General features: G+C 44.0%; 1 protein-coding gene across 1 annotated transcript; it reads right to left on the reverse strand.

Annotated features, from left to right (window-relative positions):
- Positions 1 to 8,516: 8,516 nt before the first annotated feature.
- LOC122542279 (uncharacterized) lies at positions 8,517 to 23,716 on the reverse strand. Its single transcript, XM_043679856.2, has 5 exons — positions 23,243 to 23,716; positions 20,271 to 20,499; positions 19,238 to 20,163; positions 12,842 to 12,903; positions 8,517 to 8,654 (listed from the first exon to the last, which is right to left on the reverse strand). Exons 1-4 carry the CDS (start codon positions 23,480 to 23,482, stop codon positions 12,886 to 12,888), a joined length of 1,413 nt encoding a protein of 470 aa, XP_043535791.2. The 5' UTR covers positions 23,483 to 23,716; the 3' UTR covers positions 8,517 to 8,654; positions 12,842 to 12,885.
- Between the last annotated feature and the right edge of the window lie 1,663 nt (positions 23,717 to 25,379).

Here is a 25,379-nt window from a genome sequence, read left to right on the forward strand (position 1 = left end):
GGAGCCGTTTATCACTACTCTCATTTGTTCACTCTCATGGAATAGGACAGGTCAACAAATATGAAAACGTTCAATGTTATTGGATTTAGTCGGGTAGAAATGGGACAGTGTGGACCAGTGAGGGATGCTGTGTCAGATCAGTGAAGATTGGCTTCAACACGGCACTGTCCAATGATCAGATATTGCTGGGTTGTAAGCTTCACCTTCCATCCTGTTGGACCACTTGTCTATTTTGTGGCTTGATGAGGCTACTAGGAAATTGACTATAATTAATGAATAGTGATGCTCTTTTACCTGAGGCAGAGTCCTATCAGTAATAATTACCTGCCTGTTAGTGCTGTGACATTTAGGCAGATGGAGAGGCAATTAGCAAGCAATTCTATTTGAGAGGGTAAGATTTGTCAGTGGGAGTATGGCTGTGTGTGAACTTCAGGAAGTGGAAGCAGAATAAGAGGTTACATCTAGACTCAGTCGCAATACTTTAAAGGACGGAATTGGCAATTCTGAGGAGGTGAACGGGCAAATGCTTGCAATTGTTCCATTGTCAGCCTCAGACGAATCCACCAGATAATGATGAATGTTCAGAATTGGCTGCCAGATCCATCAGTTGTTAAATGGGACAGGTGCGTGTGTGGGGGCAGAGGTCAGTTGTTCTCATAACCATGAGAGGAGTAAACGTTTCGTGACACCCCAACTTTGAAAGTGGCTGTGGGTAATGAGCAGATCTTGACAGAACAATAGCTTGGGAGGAAGGGGGAATGGTAAAATGAACTAAAATGTAACCTTGCTGAGTCACAATGTTGTCATTTCTTGCTAGGTGACCAATTTGCTCTCAGTTCTGCTCAAATCGCTAAACCTCAATCTAGACTTAATGGTCAAAATTGGTCAGGCTAGATCCCAGAGTTTTAATGAGTGTGATGCTGCCATGTTGGACCATGTAGTCCTCCATTCACCTTGGCAACACATGGCACTCACAATGGTTTGAGATGATGCCCTCTGGCTCTTCTGTGCCCTCAGGGTCCTTGCTGCTCCAATTGGATATCACTTCCAGAGGCAGCTTCTTAACTGGTCTCTTTTGGGAAGCTTTCCTGCCTGCCCATGTCTGAGTTCATAACCAGGAAATCAGCCCAATGTTAATTGTGGCTCAAATAGGAAAATTCAGCCCCTAGAGTCAAATCCGGCATGTTCTGAGCCTGTGGAGAAAACTGGGAAAATTCATTCACTTAAGTTTATAAATTATTTGAATGTTGCAGTAAAATACTGAGGCATTAATTATTGATGCAATGTTTGAGAAGTTGCTAGCACGTGTAAGTGATACAGATTTACTTTGCCCTCGTGTGAGGAATCATCTCTCACTGGGTTGATGGGTGGGGGAAAGGTCCGCTGTACCAAATTTCCACACTTGTTACACTGGCCTAGATTTCCTTGAGATTCCAAGTTAGTAAGACTCAGCCTGTGTATATAGGCCTAGGCCTGCATCATGGAAACCTATAGTGCAGAACACATGCCTTTCTGTCCATTAGGTCTGCACTGTCCCATCCTCTCCCTGTAACCCCACATTTACTCTGGCTAATCCTAACCTACATATCCCTGGCAATTTAGCATAGCTAAGCCACCTATCCTGCATATATTTGGTGGGAAACAAGAGCACCTGGCAGAAACCTACGCAGACAAAGGGAGAATGCGCAAACTCCACACAGTCATCTGAAGCTGGAATCAAACTTGGGTCTCCGGCGCTGTGAAGCAGCAGTGCTAACCATTGAGCCACCATGAATTAGGCAATGGCGCAGTGTAGGAGTGAAGCAGTTAGTGACGCTGTTAGTGCCCAGCCTCTTCTTTTCCTGGGTATGTTTACCGTCAGTGTAGGACTCCATTAAAAAGAATCTGGTAACTGCAAAATAACTGAGGGTGGGGGGGAGAAGAAACATACCAATTTATACACCACTAAAGTGTCCAAAGGCACTGCACAGGAGCATTGTCAAACAAAGTTTGACATCAAGTCACACAAGGAGCTTTTGAGACAGATGACCAGAGGTAGGTTTCAAGGAACATTTTAAAGGAGGGTGGAGTTCCTGTGAGGTGGAGTTCGAGAGTTTAGGGCCCTGGCAAGTGAAACCTCAGCCAAGAATGGTCAAACAATGGAAATCAGGGATGTGCAAGAGGCCAGAGTTGTAGGACTCCAATTTTTCAGAGGTTTGATGGGCTGATTCCAGGGATAGGGAGGGACAAGACCTGGAGGGGATCTAAAAATGATAATGAGAGTTTTAAGATTGAGCCATCGCCAGACCAGGAACGAGTGTCTGTCAAAAACATGAGGAAAGTTTGCATGTTTAATTTTGAGACTCATTCACTGGGTATTCAGATTACTGATCTCCGTCAGCTTCAGGAATCAGCAGATTCCTGGCTTCAGGAATCAGCAGATTTTCTGACAGTGTAACATTCAAAGAGGTGGTTCTGTACTTGTCATTTCCATAATCCGACGCAAATAACTCATTGGAAGGTGAAATTTCAGTTGCTATTCCTTTTTGGTTGCACAGACTCAAATTCAAATCTTTCCTCTTGATGAATGCGAAATTTCAGAGCTGTTGTCACTTTCAAGGATTGAAAAAAAAAATTAAATGCAAAATAAGAGTCTATTTCCATGCTGTATGACTATAAGTGCACTCAGTGTCATGGGCTATTTCTGACTTGGGACCCAATGCCATCTACAGGTGATATTCGATTTCACATCCTGTAATATGTACTGATTGACATTGCTCATGTCATGAGTATGGTTTGTTCTGACTTAAAGATAACTAACTTCCTGGATAAATGGAAATCAGGGATGTGCAAGAGGCCGGAGTTGTAGGACTCCAATGTTTCAGAGGTTTGAAGGAAAAAAAACCTCTCATTACAGGTTACCCAGCAACATACTTACTGTTAAACTTTAAATGTCAGTATAACATTTCTAATGACTACATGAGGTATTTTGCAATTTTTGTCATTTCATAGCTGGACATCACAACTAGTTATTTAATCATTATTCCCTCAGCTACTTTCTTGCCATGTAATTCCCCTCAGCTAAAAAGGAGATCATAAGTCTTAAACTGATCTGGAGGATGACAGTAGCAAAGTGGTCTAGAGATATGGGTTTAAATTCAAATAATTAATAAACCTACAACTGATAACTAATCTCTCTAATGCTGACCAGAGAACTGTCATTTATTACTGTTAGAAACCCATCTGATCCCGTTCAGGGAAAGGAAATTTGCTTACTTGGCTGCATGTTAACTATCCTCTGAAATGGCTTGGTAAGCCACTCAATTCAGGCCTAATAAGGAGGGGCAATTAGAATTAGGTTTACTGTCACATGTACTCAAATGAGTGCAGAGGAAAGTTCACAAGTCATCACTTATGGTGCCATCAAAGGTACAACGACACCTAGGTACAGATTCTTAAATTAATGGTAGGACCCTGGGAGTGCTGTTGAACAGAACGGCCTAGGGGTGCAAGTCCAAAGTTTCTTGAAATTGGCAACACAGATAGACAGGGTGGTAAAGAAGGCGTATGGCATGCTTGCCTTCATTGGTCAGAGCACTGAGTACAGGAGTTGGAACATAATGTTACGTAGATAATGGTAAGGCTACTTTTGGAGTACTGCATATAATTCTAGTCACCCTAGTATAAGGAAGGATGCTGTTAAACTGGAAAGGGTGCAAAAAAGATTTACAAGGATGTTACCTGAACTGGCAGGTTTGAGTTATAAGGAGAGGCTGAATAGGCTGGACCTTTTTTTTCCCCTTGAGTGTAGGAGGCTAAAAGGTGACCTCAGAGTTTTGTGAGGGGCATAGATAGGGTGAAAAACCTTATTAATGCTGGCCATGCCAATAACACCCACATCCCATGAAATAAATAAAAGCTATTTGGTTTATTGTTCGTGCGTCATATTTCCTATATCATTTCCACTGCTCCTTGTTTGTGTTCAAGTACAGTCGTTGACTGGTTATTGTGGGCAGTGGAGCTGTTTGCAACAGGATTAAATAACTCAGCACTATTCAGCTTAATGAAGGAAATGTTGGTTAGTTCATGTTTTCTCTTCAGCAAAACTATTAAGAAGTGCACAACTGGGACATTAACAATAGCACATGATTCTAAACTGTAAAGGAAATGTAACTAACAATCTCCACTATCAAAGGTCACAAGATGCTGTGGTAGACTGAATGCTTATAAAAATGTTTCTTTTCAGAATCAGGGGTTACAGTTTAAGGATAAAAGTGCCTTAATCATATGGGAACCGTGGAGCTGCTCTTTCATTAATGAGTCAGGACTGGTGGTGGTACTAATATGAGGGTCACCTTGCCTCAGGTAAGGTTGAGCAGGAGAGTTCTTCATGGTAACCTTAGCCAATGCAAGAATTGAACTCATGCTGTTGGCACTACTTTGCTTTGCAGCGAAGCATTTGAGACAACTGAGCTAACTGACCCCTAGGTTAAAGGTTACATTTGGTCTGAAATGAAGAGAAATTCCTTCAGCCAAAAAGTGATGAGCCTATGAAACTCTCTGCCACAGAAAGCAGTTGAGGCCAAAACATTGAATGCTTTCGAGGAGACAGATATAGTTTTTCAGGCTAAAGGCATCAAAGGGTCTCGGGATAAAGTAGCAAAAAGCTATCAAGTTGGATGATCAACCCTGAACATATTAATGGTGGAGCAGGTCCAAAGGGCCAAACAGTCTACTTCTACTCCTATTTTCTGTTTCTATGAAACTGTAAGCCTTCAAAGGAATTTGATAGATAAAACAGTATGTTTTTTACACAATTACAACAATTTTGCTAGGCAGCTCTTTGATGGAAGGCACTGTTTCAAGTTGGCTAGCTGAAGGCCTAAGTTGACTGACCGCAGCAAACCAAGGAAGAGAATTTCCACTATGGGTGCAATCAGCAAGTTGCACCCAATGTTGTCTTAGAGTTGATAAACCTTTTGCTTTCAGAGTTCTCACTTAAATTCAACTCCAGGATTATGTTCCTTCAGTGTCATTGGATCAAAGTCCCTGAATTCCCCCTTTAACAGGAGTGCGGATCAGCATACAGTACATGGACTGCAGCGATGCACATGGCCTGCAGTGATTCAAGAAGGCAGCTCACCACTATCTTCTCAAGGGCAACTAGGGATGGGCAAAAAATACTGGTCCAACCAGCAACACCCATGCCCCACTAGTGAAATTTTTAAAAAGACAAACACAAATCTATTCCAAACCATCACAATCTGGTGTTTCAATCATGACCCTTCAAAAAAATCTGTGTTTTAAAAAATATTCCTTGATATATTGAAGAATGGTAAATTGCAGTGTATACAACTGAACTGAGGTTTCTAATAAAAGTAAACATTCTTAAGCACATTGTAAATCGATGACTGAAAATGACTTTAAAAATATACAGATCCATTTGCAAATTTCATTTGGATAGTTCCCTGGTAAATTTTAAAATATTATATTGAAAAGTTTTTAACATGTGTCTTGAGTGTCCTCACACCCCAAAAGCATATTAAATTTCAGAGTTTCTTTAAAAGCCTATAACCAAATACAGTAAGTGGGATCTCTCAGTGGTGTATGATTTGTCCTGCAGATATAGTTGGTTTTATGGGCGGGCGTCATTTCAAGCAAGGTGCTTTTTAAACTGACAAACAGTGACGTGAGATTTCAGAAACTTGCATGAAATATAACAAAATACTTGAAAATCTATGATATTTCATGCTCATTTGGTCAATTTCAGTCTAATTGTGCCAAAAATGTCAGCACAGCTGTGGGAAACCTCAGATCTGATGCATATTAAATTGGTCAGTAGAAGGTACTTAGTCACTGCTGACTTTTTACCTGTGTTGGCCTAATAGCTGATGGCATAAATTTTCAGTGCCCACCTTGATTCAGTCAGATGTGTGAGAGGCTGGAAGTAAATTACTCCCTCAGAAACTGAGCATTTTGTGGAGGGGTAACTCCTCATTCCACAAAGCCTGCCCATCACCTACAAGACCAGTTTGCCTCTCTCGCTTCATAGGATAGTCCCACCATCCTGGGAACAAGTCTGGTCTATGGCAATAATATGTTTCCTGAGGCAAGAACACAACTGCACACAGTACTCTCGGTGTGGTCTAACAATACTATAAAACGGAAGCAAAATTTCACTACTCCGGTCCTCAAATCCTCTTGCAATAATAGATAACATTTCCAATAGTTTGTTCCAGCTCAATACCCAATTGACAAGGACATACGGGTCCCTTGTACATTGACACTTCCCAACATCTCTTCTTTGCACATCTGCATATTTGGAAATATTGCATTTGAGCCCAAGTACTGACCTTTATAGTATTTCACAAGTTACAAGCTGCCAATGTGAAAACTATCCATTTATTCCTACACTGTTTTCTGTCATTGAATCTCATCAAATGTTTTGAAGAGGTGACTAAGATAGTGGACAGGGCAACATCTTTGAATGCTGTTTATACAGACTTCCAGAAGACAGTCCCACATGAGATATTGTTAACCAAGATAAAAGCCCACAGAACTGAAGGTAAATTACTGACATGGCTTGGAAATTGGTTGAGTGGCAGGCGACAGAAAGTAGGGATAACGGGTAGAATGTGAACAGCGGAGTTCTACAAGGATCTGTGTTAGGGCCTCAAATATTCACTTATTTAATAATGGCTTGGATAATATCATAAAAATTCAAATTTGTTAGGCAAAGTTAGGCAGCATTGTAGATGACAGCATAAAATTACAAAGAGACATTGATAGAATAGTTCACAGGTCGGCGCAACATCGAGAGCCGAAGGGCCTGTTCTGCAGTTTACTATTCTATGTTCTATCAAAGGCTGGGAGGTGTTTGGAACTATCTTCCGCAAATAGCAGTGGATGTTGGATCAGTTGTTAATTTTAAATCTGAGACAGATAAACTTTTGTTAAACAAAGGTATTAAGGAATATGGGCTAAAGACAAGTATGTGAAGTTAGGCCACAGATCAGCCATGATCTCATTAAACGGAGCACAGCCTGTTTCTACGTATGTTTGCCAATCATTAGTCTGTGTTAGTATATTTACTCCCATCCCATGTGCCTTAATATTTTTAAATCAGCTTCCTGTGAGGGACTTTACCAAAGGATTTCTGAAAATCTGCACATACTATGCCAATTGGCTCTCTTTAATCAATTTTGTAACATCCTCAAAAAGCTCCTGACTTTGTCTAACCCTAAGTGATATTCAAGTATCTATCATATCCTTTGTTCATTTCTTTTATTGTTTCATGGATTGTGGGATTTGCTAGTCAGGCTGTTAAAAAGTCAATCACGTTAGAACAGATTCTGGCATTTTTCCCGTCAGTGTAATTCTCCATTTTCCTTCTTGCTCCCTTAAATAGTGGAGCGATATCAAGGGAAAAAGGGATGAGTTCAGGAAAACGGTGTCAAGTAGATCTCACTGAATGACAGGGTGAACTCGAGGAGCTGAATGGCCAACACTGCTTTTGTTCTTAGGCATGGAATTGTGGCCCAGCCATTGACACTCACATCCCACGACAAAATTAAACTGACCATTGATTTCGATCTCCATAAAAGAGAACAGATACTTAAGTATCAATGTGAATCTCTTTATTTCACAATAAGAACACAGTCTATTCTACAGATCTAATGACATTTCATGGCTGTGCCTCCTTTAATATTAACCTAATCAGTATGTAACCAAAATATGTTTCTGAACATCTTTTAAAAAAAGATATAGATTAAAAATTCCTGGTTTAAGTGCTGTTAACTTTACAAACTTCCTCAGATGGCCCCTTCTAAATGATAATGAAACAGCATGTTCACTGTTCCCACATGCTCACATTTCTTTATTTTCAGACCAATTGTTTGTTTTTCTGCATTCTTTCATTTTCTCCACAACTGAAGGTGTTGGATCATTCCTTGGGTAGAGTGATTACACTAAATTTCCAGTTTACTGCTCCCAAAATTATGGGTGACATTGCAGATGAGCCACCTGCCAAGGAAGGCACCCAAAATGGCAAGTAAAGCATCTAACCCACCCACCTCCACCAGATAATGGGCACCAGATGATGCCAGGATGGGCCTCCGCCAAACAGCTGTGTTGTGGCACGCAAGAGTAGCAGATCCTCAAAAACTATCTAATCCAAGGTTGGAGTCAAGTTTTGTTCTGACTGATACTGGTAAATGTCGGAGTAGCAACCAGCAGTGGGAATGACAATTAGCCGATTTCTTTCTCCCTCCCAAGTCCAGGAATACTGGGACCAGCCCTAATGTTTGTCCAAGCCTCACAAAGCACAGGCCAATGTCTGAAACACAAAGCTTTCCTTGACCTGAATGAGCATTGCACCACCAATGTCAACACTTCCTCGTCAGTGAACAAAAATCTGCTCAGCATCATTCTAACCTCTTGCCAAGATAATGTTAAAACCTTTGAACAAAAAAAAAATGCAGTAAAACTGGTGAAATGCTTGCACTGCGTTCTGTTTTCAGTCACTTTGACGAACAGCTGGTTGGCAATGAGTTTTTTTTTAACAGGGCTTCCTGCCGAACCTCTGCATACACCATTTGACATGCTGCACTACGTGTTCGATTTGTTGGAGATAGGTTCAGTGCAGTATAATGGATCTCTTCCTCCTCCAGATGATTCTGTAGAAAGAAAAATCATATCATTCATCTTAACAGAGAAGGAAGAGGGAGCTGGGGCAAGTGGACACAGGCAGGAAGTTCCCCTTCTTTTCTTGCTGGTTTCTGACTTTCCGCTCACCCCACTACTTAAGGAGAAAGGCTCAGGCCTTTGAGGTGATTCCGCAGGGCACCAATGCTTTCCCAAAATAAAGCAATCACATGTAAGTCCTGCCACTCTCCCTTCCTGGAAGTATCAGGGTTGATATTCCTATTTATAAACAAATTTTTATGGTTATAGTTTAGGAGCATATTTATAAAAAAACTGAAATAGTTTTATTATCCTAAAGTCAAAGTACAAAAGCTAGACAATTCAACAATTCACTTCCTTCAAGCAAGTTGTCTATCTAGACACTTATTAATGACTTGGATGAGGAGATTGAAGGATGGGTCAGCAAGTTTGCAGACGACACAAAGGTTGGACGTGTCGTTGACAGTATAGAGGGCTGTTGTAGGCTGCAGCAAGACACTGACAGGATGCAGAGATGGGCTGAGAGGTGGAAGATGGAGTTCAACCTGGATAAATGCGAGGTGATTCATTTTGGAAGGTCGAATTTGAAAGTTGAGTACAGGATTAAGGATAGGAATCTTGGCAGTGTGGAGGAACAGAGGGATCTTGGTACGCAAGTACATAGATCTCTTAAAATGGCCACCCAAGTGGACAGGGTTGTTAAGAAAGCATATGGTGTTTTGACTTTCATTAACAGAGGGATTGAGTTTAAGAGTCGTGAGATCTTGTTGCAGCTCGATAAAACTTTGGTTAGACCGCACTTGGAATACTGTTGTGGTTCTGTTTGCCGAGCTGGGAATTTCTGTTGCAGACGTTTCGTCCCCTGTCTAGGTGACATCCTCAGTGCTTGGGAGCCTCCTGTGAAGCGCTTCTGTGATCTTTCCTCCGGCATTTGTAGTGGTTTGAATCTGCCGCTTCCGGTTGTCAGTTCCAGCTGTCTGCTGCAGTGGTCGGTATATGGGGTCCAGGTTGATGTGCTTATTGATTGAATCTGTCGGTGAGTGCCATGCCTCTGGGAATTCCCTGGCTGTTCTCTGTTTGGCTTGTCCTATAATAGTAGTGTTGTCCCAGTCGAACTCATGTTGCTTGTCCTCTGCGTGTGTGGATACTAAGGATAGCTGGTCGTGTCGTTTCGTGGCTAGTTGGTGTTCATGGATGCGGATCATTAGCTGTCTTCCTGTTTGTCCTATGTAGTGTTTTGTGCAGTCCTTGCATGGGATTTTGTACACTACATTAGTTTTGCTCATGCTGGGTATCGGGTCCTTCGTCCTGGTGAGTTGTTGTCAGAGAGTGGCTGTTGGTTTGTGTGCTGTTATAAGTCCTGTGGTCGCAGTAGTCTGGCTGTCAGTTCAGAAATGCTCTTGATGTATGGTAACGTGGCTAGTCCTTTGGGTTGCGGCATGTCCTCGTTCCGTTGTCTTTCCCTTAGGCATCTGTTGATAAAATTGCGGGCGTATCCGTTTTTGGCAAATACATTGTATAGGTGTTCTTCTTCCTCTTTTTGCAGTTCTGGTGTGCTGCAGTGTGTTGTGGCCCTTTTGAACAGTGTCTTGATGCAACTCCTTTTGTGTGTGTTGGGGTGGTTGCTTTTGTAGTTCAGGACTTGGTCTGTGTGTGTGGCTTTCCTGTGTACCTTTGTGGTGAATTCTCCATTAGGTGTTCTCTGTACCATCACGTCTAGGAATGGGAAGAAAAGGACAACCAACTCCCATTCCTAGATGTGATGGTACAGAGAACACCGAATGGAGAATTCACCACAAAGGTACACAGGAAAGCCACACACACAGACCAAGTCCTGAACTACGAAAGCAACCACCCCAACACACACAAAGGAGTTGCATCAAGACACTGTTCAAAAGGGCCACAACACACTGTAGTACACCAGAACTGCAAAAAGAGGAAAAGGAACACCTATACAATGTATTCGCCAAAAAGGGAACTCCCGCAATTTCATCAACAGATGCCTAAGAGAAAGACAACGGAACGAGGACATGCCGTAACCAAAAGGACTAGCCACACTACCATACATCAAGAGCATTTCTGAACTGACAGCCAGACTACTGCGACCACTAGGACTCATAACAGCACACAAACCAACAGCCACACTCAGACAACAACTCACCAGGACAAAGGACCCGATATCCAGCATGAGCAAAACCAACGTAGTATACAAAATCCCATGCAAGGACTGCACAAAACACTACATAGGACAAACAGGAAGACAGCTAACGATCCGTATCCATGAACTAGCCACGAAACGACACGACCAGCTATCCTTAGTATCCACACACGCAGAGGACAAGCAACATGAGTTCGACTGGGACAACACTACTATTATAGGCCAAGCCAAACAGAGAACAGCCAGGGAATTCCTAGAAGCTTGGCACTCATCGACAGATTCAATCAATAAGCACGTTGACCTGGACCCTATATACCGACCACTGCAGCGGACAGCTGGAACTGACAGCCGGAAGTGGCAGATTCAAACCACTACAAATGCCGGAGGAAAGATCACAGAAGCGCTTCACAGGAGGCTCCCAAGCACTGAGGATGTCACCTAGACAGGGGATGAAACGTCTGCAACAGAAATTCCCAGCTCGGCGAACAGAACCACAACAACGAGCACCCGAGGTACAAATCTTCACCCAAACTTTGAACTTGGAATACTGCGTCCAGTTCTGGTCGCCCTATTATAGCAAACATGTGGATGCTTTGGAGAGGGTTCAGAGGAGGTTTACCAGGATGCTGCCTGGAATGGAGGGCTTATTTTATGAGAGGTTGACTGAGCTCAGACTATTTTCATTGGAGAAAAGGAGGAGGAGTGGGGAGCTAATTGAGGTATACAAGATAATGAGAGGCATAGATAGAGTCGATAGCCAGAGAATATTTCCCAGGGCAGAAATGGCTAACACGAGGGGTCATAGTTTTAAGCTGGTTGGAGGAAAGTATAAGGGGATGTCAGAGGCGGGTTCTTTACACAGAGAGTTGAGAGAGCATGGAATGAATTGCCAGCATCAGTTGTGGAAGTGAGGTCATTGGGGATATTTAAGAGACTGCTGGACATGCATATGGTCACAGAAATTTGAGGGTGCATACATGAGGATCAATGGTCGGCACAACATCGTGGGCTGAAGGGCCTGTTCTGTGCTGTACTGTTCTATGTTCTAGATGAGGAGGAATCTTTTCAGCCGGAGGTAATGAATCTGTGGAATTGATTGCCACAGAGGCCTGAGGAGGACAAGTCAATGATTGTCTTTAAGACAGAGATAGACAGACTCTTGCTTAGTAAGGAGTTCAAGGGTTATGGTGAGAAGGCAGGAGATTTGGGTTGAGAAACATATCATGATCAATGGCAGAGCAGATTTGATGGGCCACATAGCCTAATTCTGCTCTTATATCTTATGGTCTTGTGGATTGACCAGGAATGTTAATCTCCACTCAGATAACTTTTCCTGTCACCTCTGTCAAGAAATTTTGATAAAATTATGCCTGCAGAACTCATCTCAGTAAACAGTTAACCATGGCTTTGAGCTGGCTGTTTGACATGTCAATTTTATTGATGACAGAAGACACTAAACATTTATAATGATAAATTGCTAACTAGCTGTTGTTCCAAGACGAATGTCAAAAACAGGATAGTCAGTTAATTACTAAGGCAGATTTTATTGACTAATTTGTTTCCATGAACTTGTCATGTACAAATTAGAGGCTACATTGTTGTTAGATAGGCCAATGGACTAGATGTAAAGTGTAACCCATTAGGTATAAAGCAAGGTCTTGGGGTGTGGTGTTCCCGTCTCTTAACCAGAATATCTGGGTTTGATATTCCAAGATCTGAGGCCATGTAACATTAGTTCATAATATGGCCAAAATGTTTGTCTATCATGCTGGCAATCCTTCCAACACACACCAATGGCAGGCAGTGAGAGTGGGAGAGATTCCTGGTCAGTTAAGAGATAAGAACATTATTGGAGTTTCTACCCTCACTAACCATAGCTCCAAGCTATAAGGTATGTGTAAAAGTGTGTGTTACTGCATTATGGATGGACAATAACACACCACCTCCCAACATGGAAAGTACCTTGCAACCGTGGCAAGTGCTTTATAAACAGACTGATGCTGCAAGTCATTACTTCCTTACCTCACTAGTAATTGCACTCCTAATTGATGTCACTTGGTTCCTGGTCAATGCGAGAGCCCAACCTGATAGATTAAAATAAGAAGAATTTGTAAGAGAGAGAAAGGGGATTTTGTTTAAAAAAAAATGCAACTTGCATGTGGCCTTAGGACAAGGTCAAAGTACTGCTGATTCAGGAAATTTGAAATACGAACAGGAAATGCCTGAAATACTCAGGTCAAATGACATTCTGTAGAGAGAGGAACAGAGTTAACAATTCAGATAGACTTTTCCTTGAAACATCGATTCTTCTGCTCCTCGGATACTGCCTGACCTGCTGTGCTTTTCCAGCACCACACTTGACTCTAATCTCCAGCATTTGCAGCCCTCACTTTCGGCTAATTCAGATTGATAACCTATGTTCGGAACTAGACGATGTTTGAGATGAAACAAGAAAAGCACCAGGTACAAAAAGCAGGTGTGGCACAGAGAGAAACAACAAGGTCTAGAATAGGGTAGAGCAAGCAGGATCAATGCTAAGATGGTGTGAGACATAAGCAAGTGATAAGGTAGGGCTAAAATAAAAAATTATTCTGGAAATGGTAACAAATGGTTTGAATGAAATTGCAGCAATATTTCACCTCTTGTTCTGAAAGACTTACGACTCACTGGGGACTTTTGACCAAAAGAAAAGTTGGTTTAAGTCTTAAAACACAAACCCTTGACCTCCCACATGGTCACTACTGTCTTAAACTTCGAATGGATGGTGGGCAGGCTACCACATTCAAGGAGGAGAGTTGGCACTTAAAATACAATTATTAAGTGGGAGGCTGCATGGTCACTTACCTTTTAACTCCAATTCTGATCCCAACTGAGCACAACTAAACTCCAAGTGAGGACTCAGTGGACCAGGAGCTGAGTGATTTTAATCTGAACTTCTGAAGTCATTTACGGTCATTTAAAATTGGGTTAACCACACGTTGTGGTTGACAGTAATTTACAAATACCATTCTTATGTGATAAACCCATCTTCAGTTGTATTAGTCAGAGAAGGTGGCACTCTTAAATTGGAATATTTTTGAAACACATTTTGTCAAAGTTTTTCATCTTGCATTCGTCAAGATATTCACAAGAAATACCAAAACAAAGGGCAATAACATTTTCCAAGAAGACAATGCTGAATGATTGGCCAGTGGACACTGACTGGTAGAGGCATTTCCATAGAGAATATATCAGTTAATGGTAACTCACAGTTAACTACTAAGCTTTGTTTAAATTTAAACCAAGCAAGTTGACTATGACTGGTCATAACATTGTCATAGGAATGAACCAGTGAATGGCTGTTGCCTATTGTGTTAAAGTCAAAGAGACACAGTCTCTGTACATATTCAAGAATCGGCGCCTTGCTATAACTCACTCATAGTACATGCAAATGCACCTCATTATAGCTGCAGCTGCATGCAAGAATCTCTTTGCATGTCTCAACGGTCTCCTTTCTGCATTCGAATTGCTTTGCAGCAGTCAAATGAGCTGCCTTTCCATGACGTGCAAATTGAGAAATCTGCTGGTGTTTCTTTATTGCTGGGTAACAGGTCTATCTTCATGGGCCAGCACGTGTTAAAATTCCTACAGTTCTACATGCTATAAAATTGGCCTTATTAGTGTTGTGGTTCTGTTCGCCGAGCTGGGAATTTCTGTTGCAGACGTTTCGTCCCCTGTCTAGGTGACATCCTCAGTGCTTGGGAGCCTCCTGTGAAGCGCTTCTGTGATCTTTCCTCCGGCATTTGTAGTGGTTTGAATCTGCCGCTTCCGGTTGTCAGTTCCAGCTGTCCCAAGCTCTGAGGATGTCATTGAGACAGGGGATGAAATGTCTGCAACACAAATTCCCAGCTCGGCAAACAGAACCACAACAACGAGCACCCGAGCTACAAAAATCTTCTCACAAACTTTGGCCTTATCAGTAATCTTGGAAATAGAAAATGAGCCATTTGTTCACCATGTAAGCTTAATGCTGAAAAAGGCACATGTTCTGGGATTAAAGTCTACCCTGATCTGATCAATTTTCTCTATATATCATAAAAACACTTGAATCAGCCTAAGGCTGCAACTTTCAGTTCTGAAAGGACCCGAGGTAACCTTGGAAGGGTAAGATATCTCAAATCGTTGACCAACAGGTGAAACTAACTGTTTCATGCTAACTACATTCCTGCTAACTTCTCCAGCTGCTGTGCAGACCTCCATAGTCTCTGCATGGCAGTGGCTGGAAATACCGCAAGTTAATAGGCTGGCATGCCATTTGGCAAGTGTGGACTATTGGGAGCATCTGCTTGTGTGCGCACCTTTAAGAAGGATTGTTTGCTGCCACTATGCAGTAGCAGCAAAAGTAGTGTTTGGCATTAACAAGAGGCTGCAATCAAGCAAACAAAACCATTCTGCCTACCACATAAACGAGTTACATGATGTAAGATTCAGTGCCAATGTGATACTAGGTATATAGTCCATAAATCACAAAGATATTGGATTATATCAAACATCCTGTCCCTTCTACTGTTTGCAAGAGATAAGTTACTGACCACACCCAACAAAACTCAAAAAACAGAAAGTTCAACATTAAACAAGGTTCAGTGATTCGACAATATTTGCTAAATAATTCTAAGTGTGCTATGAATGACACTGGCAACCAAGTTAAGATTGCCAGTCAGCTCACAGTGTGACGCACATGTACATATTAAGACGCTATATACACTCATACATATATTCATACACGCGGCCCTGTTCTTTGCAAACAGGAAAAACACAATCACACTTTGCACCTGTTTCAACTTTCATATGATCAGAATATCATTTTTTGGTTCATTATGTAAGGCAATGTCTTGACCAATCAAAGTGCCTGGTTGAAATTTAATCAAATCTTGGCAGCTAACTGTCAATTAATACCAGTTGATGCATTCTCCATGGCAAAGCCTTCACCAATTAGAGCCCACTTGCCCACCAATCAGCTCTTCTCATTCAGGACAAAATGTTGTTCCCCTTTGCGCTGGTATTTTTTTGTAACTGTCCTGATTGGTGTCGGATGAAACTTGGACAAAATGCGTTTTTTTCAAGCAATAATCAAGTTTGGTTCCACCAAATGACCCGGAAACATATCAGGGAACATTTTCACAAGCAAAATGTCTTGAAAAACATTACTTTTTGAACTGCTGAGCAATTTCAGCTGGCTCATGTCAGGTTTTATATCAACTGACTTGTAAACGTGCTGAACATAACCTCTTTTTAAAGCCAATTCAACTGTGGTCTAAAAATAGCACCCGGCCTATTCCCAAACTGAAAACTCTACATCCAACGACGTACAAGTCATTCCTTTGTCTGCTTCCCAAAATGAAGCACATGGGGTAGGTCACTGTCCAGGAGTCTTGAGATTCTTAAAGATTTTGTCCCATGCTAACCAGAGTTCAGAGTCATCTTAACCATGAAACCCAGAGCATACCTTTAGTCAATTTGAAAAACATTCTGGTATCATCAAGTTACTGACTATACAAAGCCAGTTTACACTTGCAATAATCAAAAAACAGAGTCCAACATTAAATAAGAGTTGGTGATTGGACAGTATTTGTTAACTAATTCGAAGTGTGCTATGAATTATGCTGGCAACCAATTTAAGATTTAAGGAGCGCAATTAATATTAACTGTTTGGAAAATAGATCTAAACAGAATGAGAAAATGGCAGAAACTTGAGTCAACAGAGAAAGATGAGGCTCCAATGGCATAGTGCAAAGACTTCAGTGGGACTGTGTAAATGCTCTCATGCACTCAGTAGTGTTCTACCAAGGATTCTTGGGCAAACTGCCTCCTTTCAGAAAGATCTGATGGGATTTATCAGAAACCAGTTGCCAGGGCTTGTTGCGATCGGCAAGTGGTTACCGCAATGGGTTTGAAATCTATTGTGTTCTTCTTGTACATCTCTGAATCCCACTGACAATGCTTCTTATTATAGAATCAGTACATGTGGTGCATTTTCAAAAGGCTTTTGTTGAAGTCCCACATAAGGGGTTAGTGTGCAAGGATGTGGCATGTGGAATTGGGAATAATATATTAGCATGGACTGAGAATTGGTCAGCAAACAGGAAACAAGGAGCCCAAATAAATAACTCCTTTTCAAAGTGAAATGCGAGTTCCACAGAGACCAGTATTAGAGCCCAGGTATTCACAAAATATATCAACAATTTGAATGAGGGAATTCTATGTAACACTTCCAAGTTTGCAGACAACACAAAATTGGGTGGAGTTGTCAGCGGTGAGAAGGGAATAAAGTGGTTTCAAGGCAATTAAGACACATTCAGTAAGTCGGCAAATGTGTGCAGATGCAGCGTAACATGGATAATGAGACCAGACGTAGAGTATCATGTGCTCTTTTAGTCTCCATCTAAAAAAAAACTATACTTGCTATTGAGGGAGTATAGCAAAGATTCACTAGACTGATATCTGGGATGGCAGGATTGTCACATGAGGAGAGATTGGTTTGACCAAGCCTGTATTCACTAGAGTTTAAAAGAATGATAATGGATCTCATTGAAACATATAAAATTCCAACAGGTCTGGATAGATTGGAATTGGCTAGAAGTCTAAAACAAGGGATCATGGTTTGAGGGTACAAAATAGATTATTTTCTCATTAAGACAGTGGTGGATCTGTTGAATTCACAGCTTCCTGTGTAAAGGCACTGGGCATATTTAAGAAATGGATAGATTAAAGACGTCAAAGGGAAGATGTGAGAATATGTTTTTGAGATAGTGGATAGGGATATATCATGAAAATACTGAATGAAGGAACAGGCTCGAGGGGCCAAATGGTTTCTACTTACTATGTTTCTAAACCTGACTCTGTTGAACCTCTCGTGCAATTCCAGCGATCTCAATCTATTTAAAATGTTACAACAGATGTTCCCATTGTCTCAGGCCTCTGCATAATGTAGAAGCTGACGTCCTCAACTTTGAAATAGTAATAATGGATTCACCCTGACACGGAGAACATTCCGGCAGCACCCGAAATGTCATACAAGCTTGCATGCTGTTACACAAAGTGGGAGCAGCAGAGATTTAGAGAGGCATTTATAAGTCCATCTCGAGTCCCCCTGGCGAGGTGGGACAGCAGCCCTGCTGGTTACATTTGAGTCTGGGTGGGGACAAGCTTTAATTAAGCAAATTGCTGGGAAAGCTCAGCAGGGGGCAGCACGGTGGCTCAGTGGTTAGCACTGCTGCCTCACAGCTCCAGGGACCTGGGTTCAATTCCAGCCACGGGCGACGTCTGTGTGGAGTTTGCACATTCTCCCTGTGTCTGCGTAGGTTTCCTCTGAATGCTCCGGTTTTCTCCCACAGTCCAAAGATGTGCAGGTTAGGTGAATTAGCCATGCTAAGTTTGCCATAGTGTTAGGTGCATTAGTCAGGGGTACATATGGGGAATGAGTCTGGGTGGGTTACTCTTCGGAGGGTCGGTATGCATTTGTTGGGCCGAAGAGCCTGTTTCCATACTGTAGATAATCTAATCAATTAAGGCCTGCCATGGCATCCTTGGTGAGAAATCAGAGTTAAAGATTTTGGGTCCAGTGACCCTTCCTCAGAACTGGAGGACCCGAAAGTTAACTCTGATTTCTCTCCGCAGATGCTGCCGCAGATCTGCTGAGCTTTTCCAGCAGCTTGCTTTATTAAAACTGGCCCCAATCCGGGCTCATTTGTAACCAGCTGGGCTCTAATTTCTGATTTGCTTTTAGTTAAAATCACACAACACCAGGTTATAGTCCAACAGGTTTAATTGGAAGCACACTAGCTTTCGGAGCGCGTTCTATCATCAGGTGATACCAAATAAACCTGTTGGACTATAACCTGGTGTTGTGTGATTTTTAAACTTTGTACACCCCAGTCCAACACCGGCATCTCCAAATCCTGATTTGTTTTTGTTCTGGATGTAGGTTTGCTCGCTGAGCTGAAAGGTTCACTTTCAGACATTTCGTCACCCTACTAGGTAACATCCTCGGTGAGCCTCCGGACGAAGCCCTTCAGCCCACTAAAGGTGTTACCTAGGACGGTGACGAAACGTCTGAAAATGAACCCTCCAGCTCAGCGAGCAAACTTACATCCAGAACCTCAACCTGAGCGGCAAATCTTCTCAAAACTCGCTCTGATTTCTTTTTTGTTTCTAAACCCGCAGCTCTTTGGGTTTAATGAAGCAAGGCTAGAGGCTGGGAAGTAGAGTTTGTAAGGGGTAAGACCAATTCTCAGCTGCTTCCAGAAAGCACTGCACATTATAATGAATGGAAGAGTCACAAACCCTGGCACCAATGGACGGGTTGGGCCCGTTTCCATGCTCCCTAAATCTGGATGTAACTTGATCTGCTTTATTTTCAAAACGGCAAGGCTTACTCACTTTGCCACTCCGACGAGATGTTCCTCCAGTGAGGCAGGAAAGAGCGGGCGGCTCCTGCGACGGTCGCGACCGTTGGCTCCTGGCTGCGCGTGCTCGCGGGGCCGGGCCCTGGGGCGGATGTGCCGCCGGGCCGGCCGCTAGCGCCCCCTGGCTCAGCTGACCGTTCGGCGGCGTGGGCTGAGCAGCGCGAGGCGGAGGGCTTGGTGGGAAAGGTGGGCAGGCGCCACGAGTGAGGGCGAAGCTCGCCTGCCCGCTCGCGTCGCCGCCCTCGCTGGGCTTCGCCTCCTCGCTCCCTCCCGCCAGCGGCAAGGCGCACCGCAGGAGGTGGGAGAGTGTCTCGAAGCCCCGGTCGACGCGGTCCACCAGGGTGTCCAGCCGACCTGTCAGCCGCTCCAGGGCCGAGCAAACGTCGGCGCCCAGCGCCTGGACGGCAGCCGTTTGAGCTTCGATCAGAGCCTCGAGGGTGGGCGATGGGGTCTCCGGCTGAGGGGGCTCTGCCACCGCACCTTCCTGGGGGGTGCTTGTGCTTTCCAGGGTGGACTGCAGAGTGGAAATCACGTGCGACACCACCCCGCACATGGCAGAGGTGGACTCCTCCATGCTCTCGGACATGGCGCTCAGTGTCTTCGGCAGGCCCTCCAACACCTGGTACAGCCGGTGGTGAGCTTCCAGCATCTTCCGTTTGATGGCCGGGTCCCGCGGGTCATCCCACTCGGCGGCACCGGGGAAAGGTAAGGCCCGCCGACGCGACACCTCCAAACCCAGGCCCTGGCCCGGGGCCTCCGGTTTCTGCTCCGTCCCGCCGAGCGGAGCCGGGCCCTGGGCCTCACTCAGGCCCGGCCCTGGCTCGGCCAGCTCCGCGCTCGCGGGGGAGGCCGCGGGTTTGTCTTCCACCGAAGGCTCCACTTGGAAAACCTCCCGAGGACCTGCGGGAGAGAGAAAAAGAAGAGAAACGGGGCAAGAGTCAGGGGTGGGAAGGAATTCTGGGGGGTTAAAAGGCTAGCGCTTGCAGATTGAGAGGCTTTGGCCGTACTGGGCGAGGTCTTGATGCTGACTGGAATTGCCTGGGCCGTGTGAAGAGGCACGATGGTGAAGCAGTCGCCGTGCTTGGAGAAACCGCCGGCCTCGCCGTCTCCGATGCTGATCTCCCTCGGCGTCCCGCAAATGTCCATCGCCGATTGCTCCACAGGGGTGAGAGCTACAACATCAGTTGTGCCCCCACCCAACCTGCTCCTCTCCCTCACGTTGTGCGCTGCCTTTTCCTGCAGATCAGAAGGAGTGAGGTAGACGAATTACCTGAAAGATCATCATGAGACAAGTAAAACAAGTAATTATTGTTAACAGACATGAAGACCCAGATAATACCATTATGAAGATTTAAGTGAAACAATACAAGACTTCTACATTTATAGAATTTAAAATCCTGCCATTCAAAGGACCTGGATCTGCACCTTAAGTGCTGTGAGCTGCAGGGCTATGTGCAGGAAAGTGGGATTAGAAAAAAACACCTGAGTGTCTCTGGGTCATGATGTGGAGGTGCCTGTGTTTGACTGGGGTGGACAAGGTCAGAAGACATACAACACCAGGCAGTCTGAAAGTTTGGTGATTTTAAATAAACCTGTTGGACTATTTATCTCTCCACCCCAGAGGCTCCCAGCCTCATTCCTGATGAAGGGCTTTTGCCCGAAACGTCTATTTTCCTGCTCCTCGGATGCTGCCTGACCTGCTGTGCTTTTCCAGCACCACTCTAATCTTGACTATAACCTGATGTGTGTGACTTGTGACACTACACCTGGTGCTCTAAAAGCTTGTGATTTCAAATAAACCTGTTGGACTGTAACCTGGTGTTTGTGACTTCTGACCTTGTCTCTGGGTCAGCATGAACAAGGTGGACCAAAGAGTCCCCTTCTGTGCTGTATCATTTCTATGGTTCTATGCATCTTCTGTTAAGTTTGATGCATCATATGTTGTCAGGTTAAGTTCATTAAATTCGTAGTCGATTGTGTGGTACTGGAAAAGCACAGCAGGTCAGGCAGCCTCTGAGGAGCAGGAAAATGGACGTTTCGGGCAAAAGCCCTTCATCAGGAATCACTGAGAATTCCTGATGAAGGGCTTTTGCTCAAAGCGTTCACACTCTCGACTCTAATCTCCAGCATCTGCAGTCCTCACTTGCGCCCACTTCATTACGTTTGCAGTCATTTTAACACTATATATGATTTATATAAAGAAGGGGACTGATCTGTCACATCGTGTATTAGTTCTTGATCTTGTCCGCAGAATGCTGGGGGGATGAAAGGTGAGATTCAATAATTTTCTTGCAAAGTTCCAGACCGCCTCCTGCCCTTTGATGAGGAAGATATAGTTCGAGACATTTATCAGTTAAAGGTCAGCTGTCTTGAATGAACTGGGGTCGTTGCAATTGTCAGCTGAGGAAGAGTCATGAGGAGAGGTGCAGGAACAGATTTGTCTGTAGTTTTATTTCATGACTTTGAAAGGAAATAATAGAGTGGATGGAGAAGAACATGTCCCATTGGTCAAAGGGCAAGTTTGGGATGAAAAACACAGCCTTAGGGCCAAACTTTACAGGAGAGAAATTAGGAAACACTTCCGCACGCAAGTAGTAGAAGTTTGAAGATCAAATAAAAAACACTAGAGTCACTGATGTAATGTGAGTGGACTTGCAATGAGAGACATAGATTAAAATCCCACCATAGCCACTGGTGGAATTTAAATTCAATAAATGTGGAATCAAGAACAATTAATTGATATTTGTGAAAGAAACACGTCTGGTTCACTAATGTCCTGTAGAGAAGGAAATCTGCTGTTCTTACTCTGTCTGGCCTCCATGTGATTCTAGACCCACAGCAATGTGGTTAGATCTTAACTGCCCTCAAATGGCCAGGCCCTCAGTTCTAGACCAATTAGAGATGGGCAAAATATGCTGGCCTCGTCAATGATGCCAACATTCCAGGAATGAGTTCAACACACAGTTGCTGAGTTAAGATCAGGACAGTAATGACCTCACTGAATGGCAGAACAAGCGTGTGGGGCTGAATGGCCTGCACGTGTTCCTCGATGTGAAACATACGTCTAGTAATGGTTTGCATGTGTACTCAGTGAGTGGGAAAGGTTTTGCTTTAATTCATTCAAGGACATGGGTGTTGTAGGTTAGGCCAGAATTTATTTCTTGTCTCTAATTATCAGTTTGGGCGGGGGGAGGGGGGAGGAGGAGGAAATAGAGGGGAATGCTGCAGGGCAGTTACTTGTCCACAAGCTGCCACATGAAGGTCTGGGTCCTGGGTGTTTGACTTGTTACATCATAACAGGACATGGAAATTGCAGTCACCAGGTAGGATTGTTTCCTTTGAACAGAGAGGGGTGACTTAACAATGTTGATGGATTTGAAAGACTGAACAGAAAAGTCCTGTTTCCCCTTGCTGAGAGGTCAATTATCAGAGGGTCCCGATTTAAGATGATTGGAGAAAGGGTTGTCAGCAATTCTTGGCGAATGACTATGTTTGTCTACCTAGGTCATCCTGTGTCACTGCTCAGGGATTCCGGGGTCCTTTGTGTGGCTAATGCACCTAATCCTATAGCCACATCTCTAAACACCCATTTGGCAGGTACATCTGTCAAGCAGAAGGAGTAAAGGGGATATGAGGAAAAACTTTTCCACCTGGAGTGGGGATCTCGAACTTGTTCCCAATTCGGCAGTTGACATGGAAGCCCTCAGCCACTTCAAAAGGCACCTGGATCTGCACCTACAAAACTCCAGGTGATGGAAAGTGAGAATAAAAATGGGTGGCTGGTTGTGGACGCTGCAGACAAGATGGGCAGAATGGCATCTTCCTGGACTGTAACTTTCTATAGACTGAGGCATGGGAGAGCTTGAAGGGTTCCGAACTGAACTTCAAACATGTTTTCTGCATCTACACGTGCTGCCTGACTTGCTGAGTTTCTCCAGCACACACACACACACACACACACATTTGAATTTCCACTTACCCTGGCTGAACGAGTGAGATCATTGAATCTCTTCCGGCACTGGATCCAGGTCCTCGGGGTGATGCTCAGCCTGCTGACCTCCTCGGCCACTTCCAGCCACGCTTTCTTGGACAGGCTGCCGTGGACCTTCTTGCTGGAGCGAGGGAAGAGCACTCTGGCCCTGGCTCTGACAGCCGCCACCAGCACCTTCAGGGAGGTGTCTGAAAACCGGCGGGCCACCTTCCCCCTCCGAGCAGCCATGGCTGGGGCAAGTAGGAGCCAAGGTTAAGATTCGGCTCGATGGCTTTTAGCGTTATCTTGGGGGGGGTTCAGGAGGACGGGAACCACTGCCGGAAATTGCGCTGAAGCAGAGGGAAGGGCAGGAAAAGTGGGCGGTCGGCTGGACGGGCGTGATGTCGCGCTGGGAGTGAAATAAGTGCAGTTTCTGCGGTTAAAATCCGCCCCGAACTGCAGCGGCGAGCTCCCCCCTCTCCTGGTGGGAAAGGCTGGAATTCAAAGCTGACAGACAGGCCCCTCTCTCTCTCTCTTTCTCTCCCTGTTCAGAAATTAAAATGCAACAAATGACAAAACCATCCTGACTTCTGAAGGTATCCCCATTTTTTTTTTGGGGGGGGGGGGGGGGAGCATCTTGTGGTGCTTTGGTTGCGTCTCTAACCCGAGACACCAGGTTAAAGTCCCATCTCCTTTGGAGGTGTGCAATAACATCTTCTGCAAGGGGGGGGGAAAATAGGTTAAAAAATTATCATCGTCGATTCTCCTGTTCCCTGGATGCTGCCTGACCTGCTGCGTTTTTCCAGCAACACATTTTCAGCTCTGACCTCCAGCATCTGCAGACCTCACTTTCTCCTAAAAAAATTTTATCACTGGCAACACCCCCAGCATACTGCAGTGTATCTCCCGTGACATGTGACGATGCAAATTTTATTTTTATTTTAAAAATGCACCTTTCTTGAGCTGCAAGATGTACAGCACGGCCGCCAGTAGAAATAGGATGGATATTACAGCCAACGCCAGGAAATAAACAGACGGAGGATCCAGGGATCCGCAGCTCACGCACCTAAAGCCCTCAGTTGGAGATGGGGAATTGCTGGCATCTTCCGGCCCTGAAATTCAAACATAGTCATCAGAGGGTAGCCAAGGAGAGAACGACAGATCCGCTTCACGACCGCCACCCCCATTCGCAAAACTAAAACTAACAAACAAAAAAAATCATTTTCGCATCTGTTTATCTCCAACTTTTACGGACACGGAACAAATGTTTTAAAAATGCATTCAAACGGATTACATTTAGGTAAACGTGTTCCCGCCTGCCCTTCTGTCGTCCTTCTTTTGCACGAGGTAACTTAAATGAAACAAAGTCATAGAGACATACAGAATGGAAACAGACCCTTGATTCAACTTGTCCATGCCCACCAGATATCCTAAATAGTCCTATTTGGTCCATGCCCCTCCATGCCCTTCCTGTTCATATATCAATCTAGATGCCCTTTACGTGTTGCAATTTTACCAGCCTCCATCACTTCCTCTGGCAGCTAATTCCATACATGCACCAAACGCTGCATGAAAATATTGCCCTTCTTGTCTTGGCTATTTACCCTACCCACGCCCTTATGATTTTATAAACCTCTATAAGGTCCCTCCTCAACTTTCAATGCTCCAGGGGAAACAGTCCCAGCCTATTCAGCCTCTTCCTATAACTCAGACCCTCCAATCCTGGCAAAATCCTTGTAAATCTTTTCTGAACCCTTTCAAGTTTCACAATATCCTTCCTACAAGCAGAGAGACCAGAATTGAACGCAGTATTCCAAAAGTGACCAAACTAATGTATAGCCAAAACGTGACCTCCCAAAGCCTATACTTGATGCACTGATCGATAAAGGTAAGCATACCAAATGACTTCTTCACCATCCTATTTACCTGCAACTCCACTTTCAAGGAACTATGGACATTCATTCCAAGGTCTGTTTGTTCAGCAACACTTCCCAGTACCTTACCATTCAATGTATAAGTCCTGCCCTGATTTGCCTTTCCAAAATGCAGCATCTCACATTTATCTAAATTAAACTCCATCTGCCACTCCTTGGCCCATCTGATCAAGGTCCTGTTGTACTCTGAGTAACCTCAGATGATGGTAAAT

This window comes from Chiloscyllium plagiosum, unplaced genomic scaffold, assembly GCF_037043375.1.
Source record: "Chiloscyllium plagiosum isolate Xiang-an unplaced genomic scaffold, Cpla_swu_hap1 HiC_scaffold_33, whole genome shotgun sequence".
In the NCBI taxonomy this organism is placed as follows: Eukaryota; Metazoa; Chordata; class Chondrichthyes; order Orectolobiformes; family Hemiscylliidae; genus Chiloscyllium; species Chiloscyllium plagiosum.

Coding starts and splice junctions, on each gene's coding strand:
- LOC122542279 (XM_043679856.2), bottom strand. CDS start 23,482: ATGGCTGCTCGGAGGGGGAAGGTGGCCCGCCGGTTTTCAGACACCTCC. Junction 20,500..23,242: donor ATCTCACTCGTTCAGCCAGG/GTAAGTGGAAAT, acceptor TCTGATCTGCAG/GAAAAGGCAGCGCACAACGT. Junction 20,164..20,270: donor CAGCATCAAGACCTCGCCCA/GTACGGCCAAAG, acceptor TCTCTCCCGCAG/GTCCTCGGGAGGTTTTCCAA.